The 12266-nt window shown below is 37.6% G+C and overlaps 1 protein-coding gene across 1 annotated transcript in view; it reads right to left on the reverse strand.

Moving 5' to 3' along the window:
- The window catches only part of cntn6 (contactin 6), a 203852-nt gene that overhangs the window by 40568 nt on the left and 151018 nt on the right, over positions 1–12266 (reverse strand). The window contains exons 13-15 of the mRNA XM_028446614.1: positions 7044–7171; positions 6344–6516; positions 3394–3511 (exon numbers count right to left, since the gene is read on the reverse strand). Of these exons, the coding sequence (XP_028302415.1) occupies positions 3394–3511; positions 6344–6516; positions 7044–7171 (419 nt within the window). The remainder of the gene's footprint in view (positions 1–3393; positions 3512–6343; positions 6517–7043; positions 7172–12266) is intronic.

Genomic DNA, 12266 nt, shown 5'->3' on the forward strand with positions numbered 1-12266 from the left:
CTTGAAATGAAAAGGCTGAGCATTAAATTTTATGCACGGGTTAAAGTCCACATGGTCTTGGTCTTGTTGATTTCATCAGTACATATTAGAGTAGTTTGTCTATTTATAAAGGCTGACTAAATGTGTTACAAAACACCTTGGTTGAGTCTCTTAACAGTAATTAACTCTCATCATATTTCTTAGCTGTAAAGCCAGCGGACAGATCTTGTTTTGCTGACTCTGCAATTTGCGTAGCTATGAATAATTCTAATAGTGTGACCCTCAAACACTTTTATTGTCTAATCATCCCAGGGAACCATAATGACAAGAGAAGATGAGACAATGTGCCAAGTGCAAAAATCCTTAAACACTCATTTAAGCATAATTTACTGTATTTGGGTCAAAATTTCTAACAGAGAATAACAGAGATGTTGAGGCTGTTTCTTTTAAATTATTCAAGGTATGGTCAGAACATGTTCTCCATTAATGAAGGGCGTTGCACTTTTGCACAATCAGGATTGCACCCAATTCATTCACAACTGGCCCAGTCAGTATCTAATAAGAAATTATGCATGCACATTTTGGAATCACATCTAAAATGGATGGTTGACGTGATAATGACATTTCCTGACAGAATAAAAACTAAGAATGACAATCTTTATGTCAGAATTGATAAACAAAGCTGTGTCTTTAGGGTTAATTCAGGAAGATGTAGGAAGATTGTGTTCTTATTGTGACTCAACAGCGATTCATTTCAAGTCAGCTTCATGTTTAAATGTTTACCAAGTTTAAGAGAATGACCCATTTCAAAGAGGAACATAGCTACACAGTAGCGTGTCTCAGTACTTTCTTAAGCAATCCTGAATGCATGCTTTTTTTTTCTTTTTTCTCCAGTTGAAGAACTGTTCAATTTGCCAAAGATTTATTTGTATTTCCATTTGGTTGATTAAATACTTATTGATACCAATATTTTTGTGTCTAAAATGTAATTGTATTAATTAAATAGAAATAATTTAACCATGAGGGAGCAATCCCATATGTTAAAAAAAAAAAAAAGTTAGAATTCAGCGAAAATAATTTCAGAAAAAACAATTAGTTTAACTTTCACTAATTTATCCCAGTGAAAAAAAAAAAAACTGTTAGAATTTAACTCATATATAAATTGCATTTTAGCTCTTGAACTTGGGTCATATGAAATCAACATTATTGGTTAAAATCAACTCAAATAAGCACAATATGCACAACTATAACATTTCACTTTTCACTCTCACCTTAAAAGTTGACTCTCCCCAACCCTTCCATGTTCCTACCCTGACTCCTTCTTCCCTATTCCCTTCCCCCTTACCTAGGTGTAACACTGCTCTCTCTTTTTATACTCTCCTTTTAATAAAGTGTTTTTACCCTTCCTTAGGGTGGGATGGTGACGTATAAATTCATTTATTTAATTGAAATAACAAAACATGCATTGCTGTCTATAAAAAAAAAATCACTGCTTGTAGTATTAACCTTGTTAACATGCAGACAAAGTGAAAACATAAATAAATAAATAAATAATGATCAAATAACTCAAATAAAATGAGTGCAAATTGTTACGCCAAATAAATTGGCTAGATTATAACAGTTTGTTTATTCAGTGCAGCTGGTGCGGTTTAGGTCTCCAATAAATAACATAAACCTCATTCAGTCATCTAGCAAGGACAACCACCATTGTCCCCGACCCGTACGTTGACCGTACTGGGTGGCTCACCAACCTCAATTCAGTCCCAGTTTGCAGCTACTACTGTATATCCTCAAAAAGGAAAAATAGTTAATGAATGAGAGGCAGCCACAGTGCAGGCACAGATCAGCACACACACGTATCAGAGCGGACCTGTGTGCGTGGCTGGCGGGCCTCATCACAGGGAATTTAATCCACCTGATTAAAGCGGGTCAGTCTGGAGCACAAAGGAAAACTGTTCTTTCACTGCAACACATTTGTGAATTGGACAATTAGGTTTACTGTCAGATGGAAACAGTTTACAGCTGTTTGAAATAAAGAGCTGAAGCCTGTATGTAGAAGTGAATGCATACCAACAAAACAAAAACAAAAACAAAATAGGCCTAATTTGTTGTAACATGGGCAGTGTATTGATTAATAATAACAATGTTAAAAAAAAGCCTCTATTTCCTGAAAAATAAAAATAAAAAATGCCCAATGCAGAAAAATGCATATGCAAACACTGAAGGGCAAAAGTTGTTGAAACTACACTCTTGTTAAAAAGCCATATCTAAAAAATATTACTAGACAGATAAAAACTGCTTTAGATATCATCATGAAGAACAGATGTCTCTATATAAATATATTCACCAAGCGTTGGATCATTTACCCACTAATAGGGAATGTGGGTGTGGTTTAGATCAGTAGTTCTTAAACTTTTTTGGCTTAAGTACTCACTTTCTCTTGTTTCTGAATTCAAGTACCGAACACATTTTAAAAGAAAATAAACAATATAAAAACAATACAAAACCCCATATTGTTAATGCTTTTATTTCGTTTTCTACTCTCTCTCTTTTTCTCTCTCTCTCTCTCTCTCTCTCTCTCTCTCTATCATGTACACCTAGGGGTGCATGTACCCCCATTTTAAGAAACTTTGGTTTAGACCATCTTGAGAAGGGTTAATATTTGTGATTTGTGCTCTGGCCTTTGTTTAAAAAAAAAAAAAAACTAGCCTGAACTGTTTAGAAAATATAGAGGACCTGTGAGGTAAATGGTAGACAGAAGGGATGTCATTTATACACTATGTATATATAGCTTTAGGCAATGTAAGACATAATACCACTATAGCATAGCCTAGAGACAGATGCTAAGAAATTGCCGTAAACATAATGGACTTTTTTTTTACAGTAGAAGCTCTAATGTTTTTAAATATAACCACTTTTTACTGTTTTCAACATAAGTTACTGTTTTTTTTTAACAGATGGATCCAAGTTGAGTTCAGTGACCAGAACAAGTCCTGCTAAAGTAAAACACAGGGCTTTTTGCCTTTAAATGTTATGTGGGATAATGAACAGATGCTTGCAGTCTTTTTATGACCTGTCTTTATGGAAGAAGACATGGCTGTATGTGTTTTTTTGAAGACCAGAACAAATAATTATCCATTATCAAAATAACATTTTAATGTAAACCAAAGTGTCGTTCTGTAAACCAGTGTTTAAAGTTTTCCATCAAAACTGATGAAAGATGGAGAATGTCAGCTTTTCAGTGACTGTATCGTCAATTCACAATATTTTTGCGTCACCTATGGACAGAAATCTTTATGGAAGTGAATCAAGAGCCAACATAGTATACAGGTTAGACTTCTTGAGAAACTCTCCACAAAGTACAAACAAAACAAGAAGAATCAGAATTAAAAAAAAATTAAAAACTGGGCCAACCTCTGACAATCAGGTCTGCTGCTGCTGAAACTGTGTCGACTTCAGTGTGCACCATACACACATACTTCCCAGAATGCTTTAGCTGAATGTTCCTCACCATCAGGTCGCCTGCAAATCCCTGGTGGCAAAGGTATAAACATGAGAACTTTGAGAAGGGAAATAACAAAGATAGAGCACTTGGAACTATGGAAAATAGTGAAAAAAAAAATATTTTCTTTCTCTGCCATTCGCTGTAAGTCCTGCACAAACCGAGCTGAAACACTTTACTACAGGAAATGAATAAAAATGACAGATTTTCGTAGGCAAGTCTACACAAGAAGTATTTGTTTGTGCCGTTGGTGTTTGTTGTGTCTACACTAACCCTCACAGCTTAGACGAATGGCTGCAACATATACAAAAATTCTCTAAAAGTTGGTATTCAGAAATCAAAAGAACAAAGTAAGAAGTTTAACAGCTGTTGTGATAACGTTATCCGATAAAATGTGACTGCTGCTCGGTAACTTTACTGTGCTTGATGCACTCTACCAGAGAGTGCATAAATCTTGAAATCACACAAAGTTGAAGTTCTTTGTTGTGGGAGAAATTGATTGATTTGCTCATATAAGTGAAATTACCTCCAGGCGGGACAAATGTCACCCATGTTTATGTGCTCTCTCCTCACTTAGTGGCATCTGCCAGCAGTGCTAAATTAAGCGCTACCAGCTAAACCGCAAGTTCTCAGGCTAGATGTTGTTTCATATAAATCCATTCATGCTTTTCCATATGGAACAGTGAAAACAACACTTAAGCACTTGGTAATAGGAAAAGAAAGAAACTCCATACTTCATACTGTAAATAAAATCAACAATAACTGTCATGTGAAGTGTGGCAGAAGTCACATGCGACAAAGTTGCTCAATAAAACCATTTCATGATGTATTTATTAAAAGTATTAACCCTAGAACACTGTAGGTAAAATTGATAACACCATCACTAATGTCGGGTAATTTTTACCCAATATACTGTGTGCAATAAAAAAGTATTTATCATCAAAATACGACATTACCTGACATATTAGAGCTGTGTTCTTTTATTTTCAACTATCATGCTTAACAAAATGAGAAAAAAAACTACCATGGGTGGATTTAAAAAATATTAACCAAAATTACTGAAAAATTAGGAACGCAAGAACAAAAATTCTAAATAAAAAAAAATTTAAAAAAATTAAACTGGAAACTTAATCTTTGGTACACTTATTGGAGCATTTGAGGCACTTGCAGCATTTTTATTAAATAGGCACAATGTATGTGAAGTTGTTGATTTAATTGTGATAGCTATATATATATACTGTATATATATATATATATATATATATATATATATATATATATTTTTTTTTTTTTTTTTTTTTTTAATTTATTTATTTTTTAGTATTATAATTATAAGTATTATAAGTATCCTTGAAGTTTTACATCAACCTGTCAAGGGACTAAAGATAAAAAAAAATGTCCATAGGCTACAATTATTTACTAAATATTCATTATTATGTATTGTCCCTTTTTATAAACAAAAATGTAAATAAATAGGATGGCTGCACAGTGACAATAACACTAGGACTGATAATACATTCAGAAATTGATCAGAAACACATTCTGAGACATTAAAGGTCGCTGACTCAGCTGAGGCTGCACATCTGTCAGCTCTGTCTCACAGCTGCTTCATCATTCACGGACAGATGTAACTGACACGCCGAAACAAACTTACAAACACAGAAGAAGAGGTACACAGAAAACACACACACTCGCCCTTTCCTTCATTTATCAAACCAGACAACATTCAATGGTAATCCAGGGCTTATAAGAGCCACCCACATCTGCATTTATGAAGATCTATACACAACTGAAGACTTGTGTTACTGCTAACTACACTTAAATGTTATACATAAGTTTATTTAGAGATGAATGTGCAAACAAACTGGAAGTTGGTTTTTAATTCATATTTTCTTACTTTTAACCCTTTTGATACATAATAAAAACTAGAAACACTAGATGTAAGGGCGGCAACACCATAGCAGCTGAATATTCCTGATCTTAAGGCATTTTAGTCTAAATATCCAATAACTACCATTCATATATTAACTGTTATAATCACCAAGAAAAATCAATGAGCAGATTTTCAGTAGATTGACTCCTAAACTGCTAAAGAATGTTAGCAGTTCCTATACCTTTAAATTATAGTCTACATGGGTATCTTGAAAGTTATTGTCAAAATCATCAAATATCAATCATTGAATTTGGTTTAAAACATATATTAAAATACAATATTGAAAAAATGCTTTCAGTCAACTAATTGGCTCACAAATTAGTTTTGTCTTCGCAATTATCAGGACTGAATCATGACATAATCTAATCGCTAGAGCAGACATGGGCTCATCTGTAAATGGTTGCATTTACTGGTTCAATAAATAGGAAGATATTCAAATTCTGATGTAGCTGGTTATGATTTACAGTCTGCATAAACAGGACTGAAACATAACATAACCTAACCGCTAGAGCTGACATGGGCTCGTCTGTGAACGACCGCATTTACAGACCTTGGAGTAGCTGTTAGCTTACCAATAAACGGGAATAGATTTGTCACTTTTATAATAAGTATTGACTAGGCCACTGGGGGTGAGGCCCAAGGCCAAGGCAGGATGATATGATAATCTGCTGGTGATTTCTTCCTGTTAAAAGGGAGTTGTTTCTTCCCACTGTCGCTAAATGCTTGTTCATGTGGATCTTGCTGGGTTTTTCCTTTTTTATTATGAATTTTATATTTTGATAAGTGCATTGAGATGACTTTGTTGTAAATTGTGCTATATAAATAAAGTTGAATTCAATTGGATCTCTAAAATCTCTGCTTCAAAACTTCTTTTTCAAATACAAATATCTAAAAACCTCCAACTTTTACAGTATTTATCTGATACCTACCCCTCCAATCATCTCAAAGTGCTCCTGCCTGTTGCAATCAATAGCTTTCCCATTGAAGAACCACTTGAAGATGGGACTCAGCGAGAAATCACTTGAAACCACACATGGTAGCACCAGACTCTGTCCCACGGTAGCGTCCACACTAAGGGGTGGGACTGTGATCCTGGTGGGCTCTTTAGGAGGAAAAAAAGGAATATCATTATTACATAGCCTGTCATTATAGACTAGAGCTAGATGAAGAAGGTAGTAAAGCCTCATTTTCCAAGGACAGTGAAAAAGATTCTAGTCTATCAGTGTAATTAAGAGACCCAGTAGAATTACACTTTGGTGGCGTGTGCTTTGCATAACTCAGTAATGAATTATTAATGCAGTGCAATCACTATTTCAACTAGTAAGAAATTAGAGGAACTTTTTGCTTTCTATTATCATCATTCAAAAAGTCTGAAAATGCTAGAGAAGCCCTTTTTTTTATACATGAAATGAAAGTATTCCTCACTCGGGGCTGTAGACTGTAAGGGTGGCCCCCATTCAGCTGCTCGAACAATAACTCACAGCTGACAACACCATGGATGACTTATACGTCTGTCAAACCAGCAGGAACATAAAGCTCACATATATTTCATTATCAATTTCATGCTTGAAATACTATTTTCTTTTCTTAACAAAAGTGTAAACTCTTGACTCAAAAGTCAAGAAATACCTTTCACGTCCAGCGTTCCTGAGCTGCTCGATATTCCAAACTGGTTTCTGGCGACACATGTGTACTGGCCTCCATCAGATATGGAGATGTTAGTGATCCGCAGTGTCCCGTCCTCTGTGATTGTCTGTCTGAGGAGAATGGAAAAATTATAAAACCCGTTTTTGCTTTTTCTATCAACTCTTCAGTGGCTAATTTAATGAGAAATGTTGATACAAATCTGATTTAATTCTTCCTGGCTATGATACGACCTAATTTCTCCAGCCGTTTGAACGTCTCTTTCTCATTCTCATCGTTTCCTTTTTGAAAAGAAGCCTAAGAAACTATTCCAAAAATCTATTTGCATGCCTCAGAAGTAAAAGAAATAGCTGAAGCAGAACAGATTTGCTAAAGGGTCACCATTGTATTGACAGTGCAATGACTTAAATGCATATATTAATTGGACACGCAGCAGGGCCACCATAGGCGGGCGGCGCTGGGATGGGGTGGGGGGAGGAGCGCTTGGGGAGAAGCAATTTCAAAGGGATCTTCACCTGCAGCTCTTATCGCCCCACAACATGTGGAGATAGTATCAACATGCTCAGAGCCATTTCTGAACAGTAATTTCATGGCGATATGAATATAAAAGAATTACACTTAGGGGAAAATATGCCAGTTTGGTAAGGTAACAAGAGAGCAGGAAGAAAAATGTGGCTTTAACAAGAATTACACTGAAGACTGACACCCTTGTAAACTATATATATATTATTCTATCTTGAAATACTTGTATACTAAAAATGTGACCAATGTGAAGTGGAAGGAGGGAATGCATTAGGAGGATCATAAAAACAGAAGTGAAGATTAAATGCACACATAGCTGATGTGTATGTAGGCAATGTTAAAAAAAAATGTTTATTTACAAATCAAAACAAGAGCACTCTGAGGGCTGGATTCACTAAGATCTGAGATAAAGGGTGGTAAACCAGGTGCTTCACTAAATCCTTTGGTGGCGCTGTTTCCTCACCTGCTGTAGGGAATTTACTATCATTGCGCCTCTAATAGGTGTGCGTATAAACGTGGTTGTTGACAGTCCTATTTAAATGAACATTTTGCTTGTTCAACGTAGAGAGGTGAGTGCACAGACGTACAAAATGACATTCGAAGAAGTGAAATTGGAGGCTGGTGGACTTCTCTGTCTGCTGCACAAACATTTAATAATATAGAAAACAAAACATACTAATAAAAAAGCAAGGGCTTCAAAACCTAACCTAGAACCTATATTTCCCCCCCCTACTTTAATGTGGGTGCTTCGCTAGGTCATGTAACTTTGGATTTGGACATAAACCATCCTATTGATCTGTTGATGCCATTGATCTGAGTCAATGCAGCAACAGAGTCTGTTAATCAGTCGATCAGCACCATTTGAAGATGATCTACTGAGCAACGACCAGCAGGTGTGAGCTCCGAAGCAGCGCTTGTCACGCACACTCTCATTTGTGAACACTACTATCGTTGCTTAAATTGTGCAGCAGCTCAGCTGATTCAGGCCTGGCATCAACGGACACAAGAGTTTTATGGTCAAAACAGAGAGGAAGACACAGAAGCTCCCTGGAGTGATGCGTCCAACTCTGGAGCGACATCCATGGAGCTCAGCGCACAGCATCCTCTGCACAGCAGCCACACTGGACTCCACACACGCCTCCTTGGGTGTCCAGCTTTTTCTCTCCCTCGCACTCTGCATTTTCTTTTTCAGTGGCTGTTAATATTGAGTATCGTTTTATTCAATTTATTTTCTTATACTAGAACTGGAGCTGTTTTTTTTCCCATCTCTGCTGTGCTTCGTGTCAACATTAAGTGCAGCAATGATCTGTGTGAGTTTGCACCTGAATATAACCTAACCGCTAGAGCTGACATGGGCTCGTCTGTGAACAGTCGCATTTACAGACCTTGGAGTCGCTGTTAGCTTACCAATAAACGGGAAGAGATATGTCACCTTTACAATAAGTATTAACTAGGCCACTGGGAGTGAGACCCAAGGCCAAGGCAGGATGATATGATAATACTGTATCATGTTTTTCTGCAGTCAGTACCTTCTCCTCACCCTTCTCTCTCTTCTCTGTTTCAGGTGTCGTGAAGCTGATGATGGCAGTTCCTGATCTGTGGTTCACGGCTCAACTAGTCTGGGACACTCAGATGTTCTATCTCTCTATCCTGTTCTGATGGTCCTTCTGTCCACTAACCCCAACCAGTTGAAGCAGATGGCTGCTACCTCTGAACCTGGTTCTGCTGGAGATTTCTTCCTGTTAAAAGGGAGTTGTTTCTTCCCACTGTCACTAAATGCTTGTTCATGTGGATCTTGTTGGGTTTTTCTCTTTCTTATTATGAATTCTATATTTTGATAAGTGCATTGAGATGACTTTGTTGTAAATTGTGCTATACAAATAAAGTGGAATTGAATTGAATTGAATGTGGGTCGTACTAGGGAAATGCACTAAATGGATTGTGGGCGCATTGTGACACGCAGAACACGCGCAGTCCTGATTCCCTAGGCCGCGTCCGAATGTCCCTCCTTTCGCCTTTCCTATCCACTTTTCCATAACCCTGTTGATGATGTCACGGGATTAAGGAAAGGTGTTAAGAGAGGAGTAAGGAAAAGGTTATCACGTTTGTTTTGACAATCAGACGCACTTCAACTAGGTGACGTAATTATCAGACGGCACCAAGTTATTGACAACAAAATAAGACGGTTGTCTTATCTTTTTGAAGGCTGAAGAGTAAGTAACTTGTAGTTTTTTTGGCCTAATTTCAAATAATGTCATGAAAAAAAAACCAGACAAGCATAACTAACTGACTTTAAAAACCATTGCCTCAAAGTTATGGAAGTATTTCTCTTGCAAAAATAATGGTGTAACCACATTTTGGGATTTTAGTGCATGGGTTTATGGCAGGGTCTGCAATAATAGTATAGTTTATAGTTTAGTTTTTAGTATAGTATAGTATAGTATAGTATAGTATAGTATAGTATAGTATAGTATAGTATAGTATAGTATAGTATAGTAGTTGTGAAGTTCTCTGTTCAGTTGTGTTTGATTTTTATTTTTTCGAGTTTTGTTCAGTTCTTAATCATCAGTTTTATATGTTGTACATTGTGGTTGTTTTTTATCTTTTGTTTAATAAAAGCCCCTTTCGCACGGGATAAGTATTATCTGGGGACCCCATGTAATAAATAAATGACCACCCAACGTCTGCTTTTTATGTGGCGCATTCGCACGGGATAACCGAAGCCTGAGATTTTGCTGAAATCCATGGACATCTCACGGATATGATGCCAACGTGCTGCGTATTGCGTAATATTTGCTTACATTGTTTTCAACATGGCAAGAGGCGCTAAAAAGAAAAGTAGGCACTGGACGCGGAAACAAAACAACGCGTAATCACACGTCAGATTCCGCCCATTTCTGTATAAATCACAGAGAGCCCTATTTGCATTGGATTAGTATTATCACAGGACCTCAAAGTTCAGCAAAATATAGTAGGTAATTTGTGGGGGAATTTTTACTTTACAAATTACTGACATGGTCAATTTGCACGGGATTAACATCACAGACATTCTCCGCAATTATTACAAATCCCGTGTGAATAGGGCTAAAGATGGACATCCTTATGGAGAAAAATGATTGCCTGCTGCCTCCTTCTCTGTCACTAGGTCCTCCAAAATGTCAACCTCATGAAATATATCATGATTTGAGATTTCTGTAAAGCTGAGTTAATTTTAATATTGTTTGGATTTGTCATGTGACAGTTGTATGTAATGTTTCCAGGAGTTTGGCAAAGGCTCTTATTAACACTGAAGTATTTAGAGACAACCCACAAATGAAACAAAGAAACATTATCAGAGTGAGTTACTTCTTGTCCTGTGACGCAGCTCAGAAAACATTACATGGCAATTTGGATGAGTCAGCTTATAAGAAAAACAGGATGGACCAAAGTAAAGGAAAAATGTAGAAAATCTCCCCTGTCTCACAGTGAACATTTGATGGCTTTAAATGATGTAAATCTGGGAGTCTTGAATTCAGTTTGTTGGCTTTCAATCAACATGTCAGACAGCATGTCAACAGATGAAGAGATGGGGCAGATAATGGTTTCTTGTTGTGACCTTTAGATTCCGTAAATCAAACAAAAAGGCTGTGAGCAGTTTTATATTAGCTTTGAGAATAAAAATGTATTCAGTCCAGACTTAGAGTGACAGGCGGGGCATTGAGAACATGACCTGATTGCCAATGAGCTGTGAAAAGGAAACACTTTAAAAAAGCTTTCTGGCTTGTAGAAACACTTTGTCTTAAAATATGACAGACATTTTCATCTCATAATTTGGGGCCTAGATACTACTACAGCAAAAACATTAAAGATCACCTTTCTCAATAAACTACCTGACGGATAGAGCTGTTGTTACCAGCAGAAATGGCTAAGTGTTGGTGGTGTTGGAAGTGCATAAATATGGCGAGCAACTGCGATGAAAGCTGCGTGAAAGGATATCTGTTCATTGACGGAATGATGCTGCACTACCTCTGAGTATCAGCACCTGACAGTGCCTTAACGAAAAGGTAAGTTCTCTTGACAGAATTCATCATTTAGCCACAAAGAAATAAGAGGGAACAATCTGGTGGGGGTGCGGTTAGTGCCATAGTATCCGCTGTAAGCAGAAACGTAGTAGTGCCCTGAACAAGTACGTTTACAAGCTACATTGAGACTTTCTGGGAAGAAATTCTGTTGTGACCGTGTCTGGTTTCATACATAAAATTTAGCTTGGTGCCCATTAGCTTATCATGGCAGATATGGAGATGGAGAACTGTGTGGAGCCTACGGTGGGACTCGTTTCCAGCTGGGGTTCCCAGCTCAACCTCGCCACCATTCCTCCACCGGAGGAGAAAGTCCTCGGACTGGACTGTGGGGAAGATGAAGATATCGCCCTTGAACTCCTCACATCAGAAGAGGAAGACAACACATTCGGCAATCCGGCCCAGACTGCACAGCCTGTGGCCTCTGTTGCCTCTCTGGATGGAGATGAGGGGAGAACGCAGCTCCCCCCCTCCCCGGCTCGGACATGCTCGTCGTGTGTGCACGCGCTCCTGCCGGCTGGACATCCCCAGGCCCCTTCCCCCCATCTTCCCGGAGCTGCCTGGTGCGTTCACATAAGAACCACCCTTCTGCAGCAGGAGCTTGGTGTCTCATCCCTCGGCTGCGAGG

Source organism: Gouania willdenowi, chromosome 5 (genome assembly GCF_900634775.1).
Source record: "Gouania willdenowi chromosome 5, fGouWil2.1, whole genome shotgun sequence".
Lineage (NCBI taxonomy): Eukaryota > Metazoa > Chordata > Actinopteri > Blenniiformes > Gobiesocidae > Gouania > Gouania willdenowi.